Source organism: Coptis chinensis, chromosome 6 (assembly GCF_015680905.1).
Source record: "Coptis chinensis isolate HL-2020 chromosome 6, ASM1568090v1, whole genome shotgun sequence".
In the NCBI taxonomy this organism is placed as follows: Eukaryota; Viridiplantae; Streptophyta; class Magnoliopsida; order Ranunculales; family Ranunculaceae; genus Coptis; species Coptis chinensis.
The window spans coordinates 92,663,874-92,683,600 of NC_141461.1; the positions used below are offsets into that span (position 1 = coordinate 92,663,874).

Consider the following 19,727-nt stretch of genomic DNA (forward strand, 5'->3'; position numbering starts at 1 on the left):
TTACCAATGGTCAGAAAGTCAGAACGGTCAAAATAAAAAAATTTGTATATATACAACATTTGTTTCATTTCAACTCACACTTCCAACAATCATATTTCATATTTCTTCTTCTTTAAAATCAGTTCTTCAAAAAAACAAAATATCAAATGGCATCAACTCAAGCATCTCAAGCAAGTGGTAGCACTCAAGCAAAAGCAAAAACTCACTTTAGCAAGTTCTATGTCTTGCTTGGATAAAAATTAGTGAAGACTTCATTGTTGGTGCTTTCCAAAATGCAAAAGGATTTTTGAATCGTGTAACAAACGAGTTCAATCAAACACGTGGGTCGGAAAGGTCTTCCGATTCAATTAGCAGTAGATGGAAATATATTTCAAAAATGATGAACAAGTTTGTTCCAATTGTGAATGCTGTGGAGGCTCGACATGCAAGTGGTACAACAATACAAAGCCGGGTAATTACAACGTTGTCAATTTGGAATTTATTGATTATCTTAGTCTTAGTCTAATTATCTTAGTGTATTTATTATTTCCATTTTAGTCTTAGTCTAATTATTATTTTAGTTTAATTATCTTAGTCTTAGTGATTATTTTAGTCTAATTACCACTATTTTATTTTTTAGTTGTCCGAGGCAAGGATGACGTACCAACTACAAGAAAAAACGGCTTTTTCACTTGATCATTGTTACGTTATACTCAAGGATAATCCAAAGTGGAGTAACGTTTTTGAGGCAAGGTCAAGCCGCCCCACAAAGGGAAAAAGTCGCAAAAATGATGGTGAAGATTCAACTTCTAATTCACCAAGTGTTGGTGGAGTTGAATTTGAGGGTTCTCAAGAAATAGAGTGTCCTCAAGAAATGAAGCGTCCTCTTGGATCGAAGAAAGCCAAGTCCAAGAGGAACCAAGAAAAATCAGTTGGTATGTTGGAATGTTACTTTACACGTTTAGAGGATACATTTTCACAGGATGCAAATGAAACACAAAAATGCTTTGAACTTAGGGAAAAAGAACTTGCATATGGTCAAAGAACTGTGATGGCAAGAGAAAAAAAAAATCGGATTCAAATGGAAAAAAATCAAGTTCAATTGGAAAAAAATCGGCTTCAAAAGATGCAATATGAAGCTAAGATTTTAGCGACCGATACAAGTGTCCTCCATCCCGATACCGCTTTTTTAATCGAGCAACAACAAGCTGAAATACGTGTCGTGCTGAATGGGCAAGGGCTAAAGGTGGTTCTAGCTCTAACTAAGCTTATGTAATATCTAGTATTTTATTTTAATTAAAGCACTATATATTTTAATTAATGCACTATGTATTTTAATTTCATTGTATTTTTAATTAATGAACTATGTATTTTTATCTCACTGTTTTTTTTTTAATTAGTGCACTATGTATGTTCTTTCCAATATAATTATTTTCATAGAAATACAATTACCAATAAAATTAAAATACATTATAATATAGTTCATTAAAACACAACTCATTAAACACATAAGAACTTATTGGAATTACATAGAAAATACATTAGGAAATACATATGAAATACATTGGAAATATGTCGGAACTTAATAGTTCACGTTAGGAAATACATAGGAAATACATTGAAAATACATAAGAAATATGTCGGAACTTAATAGTTCACGTTAGGAAATACATAGGAAATACTTATGAACTTAATAGTTCACGTTAGGAAATACATAGGAAATACACTTTCATTTCCATTTTAATTTTTGCCTCCTTCTCCCTCATCTGGATCCGACCAATTTGGATCATAAATTGGTACCGGATCTGCTGTTTCTTCAATGCCAGTCCAATTAAAAACATGTTCAACTAAGTCCTTTTGAAGATTAGTATGTGTAGCTTCATTTCTGATCTTATTTCTTGTTTCAATCATCTGATAGACAAAATGAAAACCATCATCTTCCTGAAAGAGCGCAGGTATTGTTTCTTTCCTCTTACCTTTCCAATTCCAAATTCCACTTTCACGTTCATTCTCAACAATCATATTATGCATTATAATTAATGCATGCCTTCATTATGTCTCCAAGAACAACAACACTATGACAACGCGTAGAAGCCTTAACAATATGTCATCGTGCCTGCAAAACTCCAAACGTCCTTTCAACATCCTTTATTGCAGCTTCTTGACGTTGAGTAAAGATCTTTTCATGCTTATTTATTAGATAACGAATGGCTTGAACAAATGTGCCCCATTTTGGGTAAATACCATCAGCAAGATAATATCCTACATTGTAGTCATTACCATTCACATTAAATGCAACAGCAGGAGCCTCACCTTGCTCTAATCATTCAAAAACATGAGAACGATGAAGTACGTTAATGTCATTATGCGAACCTGGTAAGCCGAATAAGCAATGCCAGATCCAACAGTGTCTGTCTGCAACGGCTTCAAGTATCAAAGTTGGTTCCTTCTTGTACCCTACATGTGCTTCAGCCCATCCACTTGGACAATTCTTTCACACCCAGTGCATACAGTCGATTGATCCAAGCATTCCTGGAAAACCCCTTGCCACATTTTCAGCTAATATCCTAGCAGTGTCTACCTCAGTTGGTCGTCTCCAGTACTCTTCCTCAAACGCCGTGATTATTGCCTTGCACCAACGCTTCATAGATACATTTGCTGTGGAATCTCCAATTTGTAAATACTCATTCGTTAAATCAGAAGAACAACCAGTTGCTAATTGTGCAACTACAGCTAGTCCTTTCTGTAACCCATAAATTGCTTGCCGACCCAATCCATCCACCTTGTCTTTAAAGTAATCGTCAAATGATGCAACAGTTTGCAACATATACATAAAAAGCTCTCTTGTCATCATGTACCTTCGTCTAAACTTATGAGGAGGCCACCTACAAGGTGTTGTGAAGTAATCCCTCATTATCTTATTTTGTTTACTGAAGTCACCACCATCTCTAAACATGTAATCTCTGCCCTTCATAGATCCACCACGTTTGTCTGTATCCACATCTTCAATTTCAATGGCTGCTTGAGTCATTAATGCCCTAGCAGTGGATAATAACTACAACCTCCTCCTCCTCCTTCGCCTCATCATATCATTATGCTCATCTCTTACTCTTTCCATGTAGTCATCTTCAGTAGAAGTACCAGAAGACGACCCGGTAAGACCAGAAGACGAACTATTACTACTAGATCCTCCCCATAACCTTTGGTTATATGCATTTCTTTATTCTCTAAACATTTTTTCTATTTTTAGCTTGGTTGTGGGGAAGAAGATGGTTGTTTGTTTGTTTGATCTAAAAGAAAAAAGAGTAAAACGAAATATGAAAGATAAGGTCACATGTGATACTTCAATTTTGGTCCACTTACCAATTGACAACACATTTTATCAGATTTTTGTTCACTCTCCAAGTGACAACACATTGTATATAAATGTACCCTCAATAATTCCAATGGGCCACCATCCCCATCCATAATTCCATTGTTTGGAATAGTAAAAGATGCAGTGAGAAGGACCTATGAACCAGACGGGATGTTACATTCCGTCTCGGTATCGTCATACACTATTCCTGTTAGAACCAAACCACCAGCAAAAATGAGTGATATTCCATCAAAATTTTCTGTTTCAACCAAGACATACGAAATGAGTTAAATGCGAGGTCTAGCCTAACCTACGAACTTTTGGAATGAGTGAAATGAGTGAAATGCGTGAAACGAGTGAAATGAGTGAAACGAATGTGAAATTTTTGGAAACATACGAACTTATACTTTAGAAACATACGAACTTATAAATTTTTAATTTTTTTTGCCATAACCTCATTTGTTTTATTGACATATTCATATCCAAAACCTGCTAATATACTTTGAAAATAATAAATAAGACAAACAACAATCATGAACAACACCCAAGTCTAACACAGAAACTCGGTAAAAAAACTAACTTATAATTTCTGGAAAAATTTGGGCATAACCTCCTTTGTTTAATGACATATTCATATCCAAAACTCATCAAAGAAAAACCTGCTAATAAAAAAGTCGTTACAAACAACAATCCCAAACGCTATAAAACAAGTAATGGCGCACAGTTATTACAAACTACAAAAAAAATATCTACTGAGACCTCCTCCCCCTACGAGAAGGCTCGGTCGAAGAGCTCTCCCCCCTACGTCGTTGTCGCCTCTCTGGTTGAGGTTGAGCTTGAGGTGTGGCATTTCCAGCATTCTCCAACTCTTGCACACGTCTCTGAAGTTGCAAAGTGAGATTTCGCTCTTCTTGTAAGTACTCAAAACTGCAACGAGAGGACTCCATGAAGGACGCACGCATGGCATAACTGAGAGAGATATAGTTAAGGAGCTCCGACCTTACTTCATCCTGTTTAACAAAACAAATGCATGTTAGGGGTTATAGTGAATAATAATAATAACAAATCATGAATAATTTCAAATCATACTAACCTCGGCTAACTGCTCAAACTGTACTGACAAATCTGCTACCAATGCGGCATCTATTGGTGGAATAGGTTTGCTCATATCTTGCCCCTGAGAAGTAATCATGCTCCAGTGCCAAAGGTCATCCTCATCAAATATCTGTGGAGTTCTTTGCGGCATCTGAATATCATGAAACACCCTGGGCTGTGACTGTGGCAACTCCACTCCTTCTGGGAAATGAATGTCGGGCCTCAATGCTTAAGAAGTAACCCCTTCAAAATTGGTGCCCCGGTATACCACACCTAGCAAGAGACCTCGACCAACCCTCTTCCAATACAAGTCATAGTCTCCCGTAAAAATGAAAGATGATGCGTCTGGCCAATCATTTGCTCTATAGTGTGAAAGAGCAGCAGGAAGAATATCAAAGGCTGTCATATCTATGGGTGATGGGTAAGGTATAACAACCTCTCCGTATACTTGTCGCCAACATCTGTCCCCAAGGTACCATGCAGTGACTGACCCTATAAGTATCATTCGCCGCTGAGAAATAAATCTTGCTCTATGACACATATAGGATAGTCTACGGTACTCAGTGTTCTCTGGAACATCTGGAATATCCGCATAAGGGGTCTGAAAGATGAAGGACTCGGCCCAGGGTTGCCACTCAATTTAGGTAGCTCCTAAAAACTCAATCTGCTGACGAGTGTTATGAATATTATGCGATAGTCCCCATACCCCCTCTACCTACGATGAAGCCCCCATGCTTGAATACGTGGAATCAGGTCATGAGTCTCATCCTCTTCCAACCTCTTCAACACAGGATGCATCATACGAAAATGTTCGTACCACCAATACTAAATCAATAGATAAAATACTAAATATATATATATATATATATATATATATATATATATATATATTATATGTCAACATTAATAATTAGATAAATAAATGAAATGAAACAATAACTTAATAAATAAGACTTATCGATATAATCCAAACAAAGCCGCACAAATTGCTTTTAGCGACTTTCGTCTCAACTGCAAGGTCTAGCCAGCGGAAAAGGTATGCCAAGATGGATTGACCCCCAGTCATAATCACACATCCTCTCTACGTCTGAGACAGCGGGCACCCACCCTATACGTAAATAACTATCAGCATATCCAAATAATACCGCACCAACAAAGAAGAAGAGGAAGGCACGTACATATTCGTGGATCGACTCCTCACCAATATGATAGTCTTTCGGCTTCTCCTTGAGTCTATTCAAATATCTCGAAGTAAACCAACTCATACTTATAGCTCCTCCCTTAAACTGCTCAGCCGATAATCTCAAAAACACGTCTTCCTCATCATCTTCAATCAAATCAAAACCTTCAAAGAAACTCATCGCCGTAGTAAAAACCTCTAAATTTTCATCAAAAGGAACGACATCTCCATAACCAATTGGGATACCCGTGAGCATTGTGAAATCAAGAGAGGTAATCCCAAGCTCACCCCATGGGAAATGGAATGTGTGGGTAGTTTGTCACCATCGCTCAACTATCCCAAACAACAACGCTTGATCATTTTGTCCCAAATTAGAATTAAAAAAGTTTCCAAATGGTGTGGCGGCTATAATGTTGGTAACCGTGACAAAATTAGGATCCGTTTTTGATTTCATACAACACCACCACGACATAACATTTGAAAGTGTACAACGCACTTTTCATAGGTGTACTTCCTACATTCAACCAACGCGCAATACGATATAATTACAACTATTTTTTTTTTAAACAATGCGACAAATTCAAACTAATTACACAACAACAAACTTGATATAAACTAACATAAATAATAATAATTAACATAAAAAAAAATCTAAAACTTACTTGAGACTCCGCCACTCGATTTGCTACGTGTCGGACCGATGTTGACGCTAATGGTGGGTGTTCCTCGATTTCACAACGCGGTTGAAAATTGAACCCAAGTTCAATTTCGTCCTCCTAACCCACATTTTGCGTTCTTGATGACTATCCTTTTGCCCCCTTTTTTTTGGATATTTTGACATTTCCAAACCATCGGGAATGCTCTTCATGTGGTGAGGTTGGTGGGGATGCATTGGGGGGTGGAGAAGTCATTAGGAATGGAAGGTTGTGACAAAAGGTTGTTAATGGAGGCTAGAAAATCACAATGGAGGCTGGGAAGAAAGTGAAAATGGAGCTTGTTCACATTTGTTCATAACAAGTCATCAGACGGGATGTTACATTCCGTCTGGTTATAAAATACCAGACGGGATGTTACATTCCGTCTCAATAAAAAACCTCCAGACGGAATCTAACATCCCGTCCGAGATATTTTATTCACCTTTGCATTGCACAACTTCACCTTGTTTTTCACCGTTTTGGTGAAAAGTGGGTGAATAAGTGCTGAGGTGGCGGTGATAAGGGGGGGGGGGATTATATTCACCTGCATTGCAAATGCTCTTAAGACAGCAATGCTCTCAGAAATCAAAAAGAGAAAAAGAAAATTTCTTTTGTAGCTAGGTGGGATCTTCTTTTGTTCTTAGACATGCGGGGTGATACGTTGCATTTCTTTGGTATTTTATTCCTTGTTTACATTTTTTTTAATTTCTTTTTACTCGAAATGGAGGCCTTCTCACCCTACTTTCCCTTTACGAATGATATATCACTTTACCAAGCAAAAACAATAGCAAATAACAAGAATACTAATAATAATAACAATCACAATTTCTCCATTTCACTTCTCATCCGATTGGTCTCACTGCCTAGCAACTTACTAGTAGATTTTCACCAAGCTACACCTTTCGATCATCCCAAACTTCATGGAACATCTTTCTAGTTTCTTCAACTCGGAATTTCACTTTGCGCATTACAAACCTAATGAGTCTATAAGTTAAAATTGTAAAAGTTTGGTCCATTCGTTCCATTTTTCATTGCTCCCTCCCTAGATGGGGTATTAGGTCTCTCCTATCATCAAAAAACTACCACAATTCTTAAGTCGTAATACGGGAATTGTATTATATTATGATAAGGAGAAAGATATGAAATGTAAATAGGTACTGACTAAGGAAAACAACTAACAAACAATTTTGCCAAACAGGAAGATCATATAAGTCCATGACCTAATGATGGGATACTAAACACCAGACCAAAGCCATTTCTGCGAGATGACCTTCCAAGTGTACAATATTTTATTTCTTGCTTTAAAAGTACCTCGAGTTGCAAGGTGTCTCGATCCCAAACTACAAATAAACATCACCATGAGCATTTGTGGAGTAGGCGTGGACGGCGTAGTCAACGTGGTTTGGTAAATTCCAAACTTACCTGCATTATTAACTTTTTGTTGAAAATATGGTATATTATGGTTAAGATGATTGAAAATATAAGTAAACAATAACTCTCCCATACGAAATCAGTGTCGAAAGTCATGGTTAGTGAATATAGAATTTGCGCTGAAGTAGTTAGCATTTACACAAGCCAGTGTTGCCTCATACTGACGATTCTTGCATTTTATTTCTTTTTTCGAACCACCATGTGGTTTATAAGAAGACTCCGCTTCTTGCTGACGCAATAAACCCAAACGATGTCAAACCAAAGGTAAAGCAATAGCCACTAATTTTTTACAATGCTTAATTGCAATGTTATCATTTGAAGAGCTCGAGCTCAATGAAGAAGAAGAAGATGAATGATCCATTGAAAAATCATCAAGAGTTTCAGTAGTTTTTTTTTTTTTTTTTTTTTAAGGATATGAGTTTAGGATTAGAGAGAACATGAAAAATGAAGAGAACCACGCAGGATTAGAGGGTTAAAAGATTATAGCACGCGGTTTCTGGAAAACTGCGTAGGCTTGGGCTTTGAGAAAACCATCAGTGGCGTGGTTTTGAAAAACCGCGTGGGCTATATGGTGCAGTTTATCCAAAACCGCGTCATTTGATGTTGAATATTTGATGTTTTTCCTGAAGTTGGTTGGTGTTTTTTTGGTTTGGTGTTTGGTTTGGTTCAAAAATTTGGTATTTTCTTGGTTTCTCTCCTAAAGATGCTCTAAAGATGGAAAAACACCAAATTGTTGGAAATTTGGTGTTTGATACTAGGAAAGTATCTCACCTAAAGATGCTCTAAGAAAACATACCCGCCCCAGTCTATTATAAGTTTCAATCATGTCCAAGCTTGCAGTCCGGCTGTCACACCCCAAATTTTCAGAAAATTAAAAATAGGGAATTATCCGCACCCTATTCCATCTTCCGAAAACCCAGGATGAAACGAAACCCTAATAACATATTATCAACCACGATATTAAAATATGAGATCAAATTTTAAAACCAAAGGGACAATATTTCAATCACATTGTTAAACTACAAAGAAACTAACCAACTCTATTACGTACATCTGTCTCAAAACAAAACCATACACTTCAGAAAAACTTAAACCAGAAGACTCAAAGAGTAATTCCAAATCACGTGTCCTCATCCACTGCACTCCACCATCTATGTTTCCAAAAACACACCCACGTTGCAAAATAAAGCAAACATGGGTCAACAAATTGAATTGGCTAGTATGAGTAAAACTAAAAATATAAAAAAAATATGTTCAATATTTTAAATAAAGGAATATACTATTACAATAATTTCAACTTGGAAGACAAGTTAGTTCCGTTTTCTCAAAACGGCATGTAGTTTATTCCCAAGTAAGATTTCATCCCCAATATACAATTCCAAGAATCTCATATAATAGTACTCATCATTTTCACTTTCCAATATAACTCACAACATAAATACCACTTACATTCCACTTAATAAATACACATATGATAACCTAATTAAATATGAGTTTGATACACCTTACATTTAAGCCAACACGTCGTCTTAGGATAGGATATTTACGTCTCTGCATAAAAGATTAATAGATTCTACCCTCCTGCAAAACAGGGTTAGACATCACAATAAAATGATTTATCTCAGCCAGTCAAATTTTCATTCATAATCAAACCTCATTTAAAACATTTAAGTCTAATTTATACGACTTGGTTCGTCCCGCATATTCGGAGAATACCACTTATCATAACACCTTTATCAAGGGTAGTCATTCACATGACATCATTACGTCATAAAGTTTATGCGTGCATAACCATAGATCTCAGACTATCACAAGTCGTTACTATTTTCGTAATAACATATCAAGTTATAGTCATTTCGCAATCACATAAAAGATCACCAGCATTCACTAATATTATTCACAATCACACTTCACATCCATAACATCACACAAATTCACATACTTTTAGTTCATTCAATTCCACAAGGCATCTTGTTTATTAATCACTTATTTACTGACCTCACCCTTAGTTCCTATTCCACGATTTGCACTTCACACATTTGTCAAATCACACATACCCGTGTGTCTCTCTCATACCGAGTACCACTACAAGACACATGTCCCAAGCGGGGATATCACCTCCAGGAACATATTTACATCTTGCAAACTCGTAACTTGTGAGTCACAACCATCTCTTGGCTTTCCATTCGCATAATCACAACCTCTTATGGGCATTCAATATCTCAGGTCATTCATGGCACATTCAATGAATACCTTAGGTCATTCCCGCCACATTCAAGGAATACTCATCATATACTAACAGGTCATTCATGGCACATTCAATGAATACCTTGGGTCATTCCCGCCACCTTCAAGGAATACCCATCATAACACTAACATGTCATTCATGACACATTCAATGAATACCTTCTTATCACATGACATCTCAAGTCATAAAATATCATTACCAAATCCTGAGGCGTGGAGAGTTCTAAAGGTGTGGTCGACTCATTAAAAATATTATTCTCAGCTCACTTATCATTGTACTAGCATTAATCATACACAACAATTGATCACATGTGCATAGTTATTTTCAAGCATCAATGCAAATCAATCACGCATTTAAATATCATGGAATGCAACACGAATGGTCATCAATCAAATACAATTCAAATAATCATAATCACGTACACAATTAAATGATAGCATTATGCATATATAGTTATCACAAAAACTAATATATAGTATATTGGCTGCACCTGTACATAAGGCTGCCTACGTATCCAATCTTTCAAGATTAGAATCAAGCCTTACGTAGCTCTTAACTAATAAATATCAACATCCTTGTATGCACCTTTAAGGAAAACAACAATTTATACTATATAGAATCACATACAATAAGTTTCAAATATTCTCACAATCATATATGTAAAGTTTCATATCTAGAGATACACTATGAACCTTTAAATCCAAAAACTCACAAATGAATATTTCTCTACTTTTGATTCTAAAAAAGACAATCTTATGAACCATGTCGGTTCCAAATAAAATCACAATCTAAAAGTAGACTACAAACACTATATAAAACACCCAAGAAGAGTTTAAGAGACTCTTAGTTCATTACTAGACATATTTCCCAAAATAGATTCATACACATAAAGGATAACACAGTAGGGTTTCTAGTCAACTTGTCAATGCTTCCTACATTCATCCAAATGACATGTAACTTAATTATTTAGAAACTAAGGTATGTAGACATACTTTTTCATGTAGAACTCAAAGTCCCAACCTCAGCCCATCTAAAAGAAAACTTATGTTAAAAATGGTAAAAATCCTAATTTCAGCAAATTGGATTTCTGACGGATTATCTTCTAAATGGCACAACTCTTTCCACAGGTATCCAAATACATCGAGAATTTTTGTGTTGAAAAGATAACACACGGAAATTACTTTTTTATGTTTTACAAAAATACTCAATATTATTCTAAGTGTATGAAAACTAGGTTAGAACACAGTGCACAGAAACTGATTTCTGACGCACTGTTTTATGTCAGTCAAACTTCCAGACGCCATAATTAATTCCAAAAGCCTTCGAATGAGATGAGGCCAATTGGAATAGAAAACAGACTTCCAGATCTTACTCTTTTATGTTTTGTAAAAATTCTAACTCTCACCCTAACTATTTTAAAACTGAACTTGAACACAGTGCATAGAAACTGATTTCTGACACACAGTTTTCTGTCAACTAAACTTCCACACATCATATCTATCTCCACAGACCTTGGAATGCGACAATGACCAATTGGGTTGGAAAGAAGACTCAGAACACTCACTTTTTCATGTTTTGGAAAGAGTTTGAATCTGACCCTAACTATGTGAAAACTCGATTCCAAACCAGACACAGACCGGATTTCTGCAGTCAGAAAATTCTGACGTGTCAACTTCCGAAAGGTGTAACTCCTTCAACGTAAAATGAAATGCTATGGGGCTTTTTGAGTTTGAAAGAAGACAGCTAAATCTTACTTAACATGTTTTAATCAAAATCTATGTCAATTTCTAAAGACACTGAAAATCATCTCCAAATCAGACAAAATTCCTAACTATAGCAGGAACAAAACAACATCAATATTGGAACTAAGTGTACGCCCATTTATATACTTATCTAATTTAATAGAAGGGTTCATTGCTCAGGTAGGTCTTTTATACTAAAAGAAAATTAAGAGATAAGTTTAAAACCGATGTAAATGTTAGACTTATAGCCTTGTATAAGTCTGACTTGTAGGTTCATTATACAAAAGAGAACCAATAGTTAAAGAGATTCAAAACTAATATATAGGTTAAGACCAATGCACATTAATGTCTTACTTAGTTTAGCTTAACCTTATTATAACTAGGTGAGCAACAAGTTAAGGTGTACCTCCTAGGTATTCAAAACAGTTCCTGCTTGGACTTACAAAATTTAAGTCCATATATTCCTACGTAATCATCATATCACCACTTATTTCATATTTTAAATATCATGAAGGTTAGCACAAGTTGTTACAATCAAATATTCCTTAGATCATCACCAACCATATAAGACACTTCAGTAGCAAATAATTCATACAGACGCTTCAACTACTTAGTTCTCATACATATATATAAGCCATTTCTAATTCATAGACACTTCAAATGTTTATTCTCATATCTATAAGCCACGTCAAAAGCAAATAAGTGATGCAGACACCACCAGCCATATAAACTCATTTATATCAAAAGATATCTCAATGTCAATAACTTAACACAATATGCCATTTTCTTTTCTTTTTTGGCTTTGATCAACATAACAAATTTTCACTTCAAATTTCCAATAAATAAATTCAATACATCACTAATATAATTCATATGATAACTAATCAATTAAATTTAAAAATAATAAGGTTTAGACTACTCACCGGAATTAATCGAAAAGCGAAAACGTTAGTTTACGTAACAAACTCGAAATCAGGCGAACTCGAAAACCAACGGTAAGGTGTTGTCTTCCTCCGCCCCTTTATCTTTCAAGCATTCTCAAGCAATAACTATCTCTCTCTTTTTCTCTTGTACGTCTCTCTCTGTTTTTCTCTTGTACTTCAAAAACCAGAAAAAAAAAAATACTAACAAATAGAGAGGGTTCAGTTGTAACCAACCCCCTCTAACTCTCCCACCATTTTATCTTATCATATTTTATCTTTATATTTTCTTTTTATCTTTATATTTTTTTTTAAATATTATTATTACTTTGTAAACCCTAATAAATAGGGAAAAATATAAAGAAAATAAATGGGGTGTTATACCAGCGCATCCACAAACAAATAAATTTGAAATTGACTGGGATGTAGAAATTAGTAATCAAAAGATTGGCCCAAAGGCAAAAAACAGCAACTGATATCGCAATAAGTGTTTTCGTAGTCCTTCAATGCGTCCCAAAAAGGAATTCAACCACCAACCAAACTTTCACAATGACATTTCTTTGATGTTTTCCAGGAACAAGCACGCTAATACACATCAACAACATTAGTTTGTAACGATTGTTTCTTTGAAGGGTCACTAGCTGTCCTCATCTGTCTCAAGCCTTTGAAGGTAATACTGCAGACAGTTTATCAATACCTGCATGTTCATATCAATCAAACAAAAAAGAGACTATCAATCAACTTAATGAAAACTGATTAGTCAGAATGTGCAAAGAACGACACATTCATATAAATCAGAATGTACAGGAAAAGACAGCAAAGCCAAGGGGGCACGAGTTAGGCAATTCTTAAAAAATAGGATGCAACAACGTAGCTACATATATTGTAAGCAGTTTATACAATAGGCTATTGTAAGCATAACATTCATATATAAGAGGATGAAACCCATTACCTATGACAATGATTTGTTCAATGCTGCTCCCTGGAAACTAACACAAAAGGTGTCTTTGGCTACCAAACCTTGCAAGGTAACAGCAGAAAGTGGGATTACAATTTTTTGTTTTTTGTTTATATTTTTATTATGTTATTTGAAGTTACAACTTACAGATTATTCTCCTAAACCCTTAATCCCACTTCCCCCACTGAAAGTACAAGTAAGAAAAGAATAATTGAAAGCTTTTGCAAACATACGACTGTGTCAATCTCTGCTGATTCCACGTTTAAATTGAAATCAGCCATGATCTTAATAAGTTCCAGCAACAATTCAGGTCGATCCGCTGTCTTAATGTAAAGCAAGCTGAGAAGTACTTAAGTAAGAAAATAGAAACATTCAAAGGTAAAAATAACAGCAAAATAAAGACAAACTACACCAGAGAGAAGAATGAGGGCACATTGCTTGATTCTATTTCTACTTATTTTTATTTCCTCATAAGGTATGAATGAAAGGACAAATAGATGCTAACTGTAATAATTTAGCTTTATCATACGCAAACAAGAGTTTCAAATATTAAGGAGGTAATCTTTATTGGATTTTCACAAACTCAGCTGGATACTAACATTATTAACACACTACCATAATTCAATTATCAAGTTAAACATGCAAATAGACAAACATTAAAGAAATATCTCATTATCAAACTCCTCAAATTAAGGTAACAAGTATTAGTTTATTAAGTTCAAACCTCCTCTTGAGTCCATCAGCCTTAACATGTACGTGTGTTGCAATATCCACCTGCAATGAAAAACAAATAAGTAAAGAGCTTCTCTTGGTACGCATGTATAGAACATCTGTCTCTGCAACATGACCTCTCTATCATATCGTGTAAATATATCTAATGATTTACAGGGTGTTGGTGCAACGGAGAGGTTAAAGAACAAATAATACTCATTCCACTTTAAAAAAAATGGTTTACAAGGTGGTAAAAACATGTTAGCCACTGCAAATTCTATATGTATATATAATAAGTCTTGAAAACCCTGTTGGTCTTCCAACAGCATGAGCTTGTTGTTCTACATTTTTGCTCCATTATTACATAACTAATTTTCTAGAAAAATCTTCAAACTATAAAGACTCGCACCACCCAAATTTTTTTTGTAAACTTCCACTACCACACTCCTAAAATTTTTACCCATATTGAGAATATAATCAACAAAAAAAATAGTATGAAAAAAAACTAATAAAAAACATTCCAATAAACCAGCGTTTTTTTACTTCTCTTTTTGCCCTTAAAAATTATCATTTATCATTTATGTTGAGTACAAAACCATTAAAGAGGGACAAATATGTCTTTAAATGTTTGATGAGTTAATGAGACTAAAACACATAGCCAATGGCCCAAAGCCCAACCCGTCAGTTTGTATAATTCTAATCACCCATAACAAACATATAAGCTCTCCCTCATTTATTTCACTCTCAATCTTTAAACAAGCGTCAGACCTCAACCAAAAACAAAAAACAAAAACAAAAAAAAAAAAAAAAAAAAAACAAACAAATTTAGAAAGGACTTGTGATGCAGCTTGTTGTACACTTGAGGGAGTCACCTTTGAGGGAGCAATTTGATGACATGTATATGTTCGCCAATAACAAAGATGCAAAGGTTGAGGACTACATGATTTGAGGGGTGAATGGAGTAGGGTGGAATGTGATGTAAGAGGGGTTTGAATGATTGGGAATTTGAATCTTATGAATCTTTCTTGACTACCATTTACCAAAGAGACATTTGTGGAGATTGATAGGAGAAGATGTGTTTGTGACAATAAGGAAGAATTCTCGGTGAAATTCTTCTACCAAGTTTTGGCCAAGAAGTTTGTCTTGAAAAATCTTTCACGCGATGAGGTGATTCAGTACTTTCTTTACAAGAAAGATATGGAAGAACTCAGTTCCGTTTAAAGTGACTTTCTTATGTTGTTTTGGAGAGAATAAAAGCTATGGATGCCTTGAATAGAGGAGGTATGTAACTCCAAAATATTTGTTCACTATGCTAGGAATAAGAGAATCTGGATCACATGCTTCATGCATGTGCCTTCTCAAAGGGCGTATGACCGTATGAGAGCTATTGCTTTCATCTTTCAACATATCTTGGAGGTCTCCGACGAACATCAAGGAGATGCTTAGTAGGAAGGTTGTTTCTCAACAGCTTTCTAGCAAGGCCGCATGGATAGTGGAGCGTCTCCATAGTGCTATTGTGTGGATCTTGTAGAAGGAGAGAAATACAAAAGATATTTCAGCAAGTAGAAAAGGATACGTACAAGGTTGTGGAAGGATCAAGGAGGAGCTACAGCATTGGGCATGCACTAGTCCTAGCTTCAGAGGGGTGATTTATGAAGATTTTATTTATAATGGGGACACTCTTGTATTGTGAATTGGATTTGTAATTGGAAGGGATGCTTATGGTAGCTTTGAGAACCAATACTTGTAAACTCTTATAAATTTTGTAATATCAATGAATGAGTTTTACCGATATAAAAAAGAGAGAGGACGTAATCATTTTATTCATGGTGTAACTGCAGCTTGTCTATCGACTATTCACAACTGATGTAGTACCTTCGTGAAGAAGAAGTTAAAGATAGTGATGGAAACAGCTGAAGAAGCTATCCATGCTCAAGAAAGAGACCCACACAGTGCATTTGCTAACCGTGTGCGAGAGCTCAACTATGGTAACTCCTATTTTTTCATGGTAAGCTTTTGATCTCATAATTAGTTGAAGTTATAACATCTCTTTTGCTATTCTTATTCATGAAGTTTTTATCTTGTTGCAGCCCATCAAAATTAGTGACCTTCGAAAGGTTGACCCAAGAAAAGCTTGTGAATACTTTAATAGTTGTTTTAAGGATCCTTCCAGCTTACTGTCCTAATTGTTGGGAATCTAAATCCATCGGTGGCACTTCAATTAATTTTACAATATTTGGTAAGACCCGTTTCTGTTATGGGCTTTAGATGTTGAAAAAGTCAAATCCAAACTGATCGGTTATTTCCTTTGATTCAGGCTGGAATACCTAAACCCCCCGGGCCAATATTACATTTCAATCGAGATGAACTAAGAGGGTTACCATTCACTTTTCCTGCAAGCACTATTCGGTATGTAGTTTTTACAGTTCCCTCAAGTCTTTGGTGCTTTTTGATTTCTGGATTAAATGAGATTCTCGGACGTTTGGTTGTTGTGCTTGTAATGGTGGAAGCTCAATGTTCGGTTCAGCTAACCTTTCCTGTTGAGCTGAAAAATGGATCTATGGTAGTGATACGTATTAAATATGTAGGCTATCATATGTTTTAGTAAGTCCTCTTTTTAAGAGGCCAATTCTATTTGATCCAACTAACAGATTTTTAATTTTTTATTATCTTTAATTGAACAAAGATTGAAGAGGTTCACTTTGTTGGGTTTTTGAGCAAACTTCTTGAAACAAAGATCATGCAAGCTCCTCTGCTTCAAGCATGGGCTGGTACTTTTTTATAAGTAGTTTTTCGTTGAAATATTTGTCTATTCATACTATCTAGATTGAATTTATGATGAATCATATGTATGTCTCAGGTAAACTCTGTTGGTGTCTGTGTTCCTTGGTGGCAATAAACCTTCTAGGAATGGGGATGTGCGTGGTGATCTTAGTGTTAATTTCTCTTGTGATCCTGACATCTCGTGGAAGCTGGCGGGTGTTTTTGTGTGTAACATTAGTTGATGTGATGATTTACTGCGATGCTTGTATATCTTGATATTTATCCAAGAATCTTAATTTGCTCAAATTGTCAAGATCACCTCTCTTTGCAGGTTGACATTGTATTGAATGAAATATCACGTCTTCAGGAGGAAGGCCCCTCAGAACAGGATGTTTCGACTATCCTTGAGATTGAGCAACAGGCCCATGAAAATGACTTGCAGCCTTTGCAAGTTAGTTATGTGATGACCCTCTTCCCTCTATTATCTATGTTGTCCCCACTTAAACCGACGTGGGGTTAAATCAGGACAATATTGGCTGGTTACAAATTCCAGTAATTTTTAAAGTCATGCATGTTGTAGCCTCACAAAGGTGTATGCTTGCAGGCAAACTATTACTGGTTTGATAGGATTCTCCGCAGCTACCAGTCATGATTGTATTATGGCGATGTCAGTGCTTTGTTCATGGTTGGTAGTGTGCAACTAGTAAATTTTGATCCAGTTTAGCTTAAAATTTGTTACTTGGAAAGCGGCAAATTGTCAATATATAACTAACAAAAAGGGGAAGTAAGGTAGGAAAGGAAGCATACAACGAGAAAAGTGAAAAAAGAAAAAGAAATGGAAATTGTATCTAGACTCCAGCAACAAAGGTTAGGTTATTCTTTAAATAACAACGGATCCTAAGGAAAGGCAAAGATCCCAAAAGGATTTCCTCCTGGTTTGTTTAGATTTGAGAAGATGCATATGTAAAGTGATAGATTAAGTAATTTTCCTCGATGAAACCATATACTCATATTTAGAGAAAGTCCCTCTAATGATGAGGGAGGATTGTAAGCATGATACTTTAATTTTGAATGGGACGGTTAGGGGCCGTAACGGCGTAACCCCCAACTTATTCAATGACAAAAACAAATTCCATTTCAATGATGTGCGAGCTCTGGTTCAGTTTAAACTCTTGAAAAACAAGACCAAAAGAGGTACTTTTAAGCATCAGTATTATGAAAACCATAAGAAGTGGGGACATTGGGAGTTTTTGTTAATGTGTTTATGTCTACAAGCACATACTACTACTGTGTATTTACGCTTGTGTATGTGAAAGTAAAGTTGAAGTAATAATTACATTTTTTTTTTTCATCTTCACTTTTGCAGATGTTGGCCTCTGTATCAGGTGCCGTGGTTTTGGCTTCCAGCTTGTGGAGATACTCACGACACACTCTAAAATCTTAAAATTTAGCATTCGAGTTACTGAAGATAGAAGAAGACATCAACAAGGGAGAAGTTATTCTCCTTGTGTAGACAAATAGAAGGTACATTGACCTAAAAGGACGGCCACAAAGACATTTCTCCATCGACTGAGGCGTTTGTTTTGGTGTCGCTCCTAAAGAATATAGTTTTACATGAAAGTGGGGTTTCCCCAATCTGATTTACTGATATGATATTCATTTCTCATCCAGTAACAATCGTCCATTGTGTATTACAATAGCAACATTGACTCGGTTGTCATTTTACTTTTCAAAGGATATATAGGGTTCCATGTAAGCAGGGGAGTCCCCAATCTGAGTAACTGATTAGGTATTCATTCTTACCCTGTGGCATTCCCCAATAACAAGAATGTATTGAATTAGTTGCAATTCTGTTCTGGCTAGGTGAACATTGGTCTGATGTAGATAACTTTTTTTTTTTTGCGTTTAAGATGGATGTGGAAATCAAAGGAGCTAGGGGGATTAGTGGATTACTCTTTCGAGTGTTTCTGTAGTTAGTGGACGCAGATTTTGATTTTGATTTTCTTAACAACTGACTGAAGCCTCTTGTCCCAGAATTTCAAACATTTATTGAGAGATAAATCTCTTAACATAATGTCTCAACATAGAGTGGCGTTCGGGATGAGATTAGGAAAGACCATTAATATTGAACAGTTGAGAATACAAGTCGAATGTTGGACGCGTCAGTTTTTAATCATTCAGCAGATCAGAAAGCACGACGTTTGCCTACAAGAATTAACACCCAAAAGCTAATAAAAAAACTTTGATATTCAACTCTAGATTTGTAGGTGCACCTACTTCCTTCGCCTCTAAATATACTATCGCTGACCATTCGTTCTAAAATTGGGAAGAGGTAGGGCTTCAGTTGAAGAGGATTGAGAACAAGAATAACAGGCAAGTTACGTTTTCGAAAATAATGTATGGGTTTCGCCTCCTTTGGCTTTGTTGTTAAATTAGATTGATTCGATCTGTTAATTTCTTTGATCGTTTGAAACAATCCTTAAAAAGGTAAAAGGAGAATCATTTAAATGTAAAATTCAATTTTGGTACTAATAAATCTTCCACCGTCTTGGATTAATCAGTGTGAATGCTTACAAGTACTCCTGTTAATGAATAATATATTTTGTTTCGGTCATGCAGTGAAGTCTTTTGTTTTTCACTGTGCTTAATC

General features: G+C 35.6%; 1 protein-coding gene across 3 annotated transcripts; it reads left to right on the plus strand.

Annotated features, from left to right (window-relative positions):
- The first annotated feature begins 16,067 nt into the window (after positions 1-16,067).
- LOC147495494 (zinc protease PQQL-like) lies at positions 16,068-18,925 on the plus strand. 3 transcript variants are annotated; one of them, XR_015199157.1, is made up of 7 exons: positions 16,068-16,322; positions 16,405-16,553; positions 16,632-16,877; positions 17,001-17,085; positions 17,175-17,320; positions 17,409-17,762; positions 18,444-18,925. XR_015199157.1 is itself a non-coding variant. In XM_086566654.1 (7 exons), the coding sequence occupies exons 3-7, from the start codon at positions 16,815-16,817 to the stop codon at positions 18,519-18,521; spliced, it is 492 nt and encodes a 163-aa protein (XP_086422780.1). In that variant the 5' UTR covers positions 16,068-16,322; positions 16,405-16,553; positions 16,632-16,814; the 3' UTR covers positions 18,522-18,925. The 3 variants fall into 3 exon arrangements, 1 of the variants encoding a protein (XP_086422780.1); XM_086566654.1 differs by having other exon boundaries at positions 17,409-17,528; XR_015199158.1 differs by having other exon boundaries at positions 16,069-16,322; positions 17,175-17,301; positions 17,409-18,925.
- Positions 18,926-19,727: the final 802 nt, after the last annotated feature.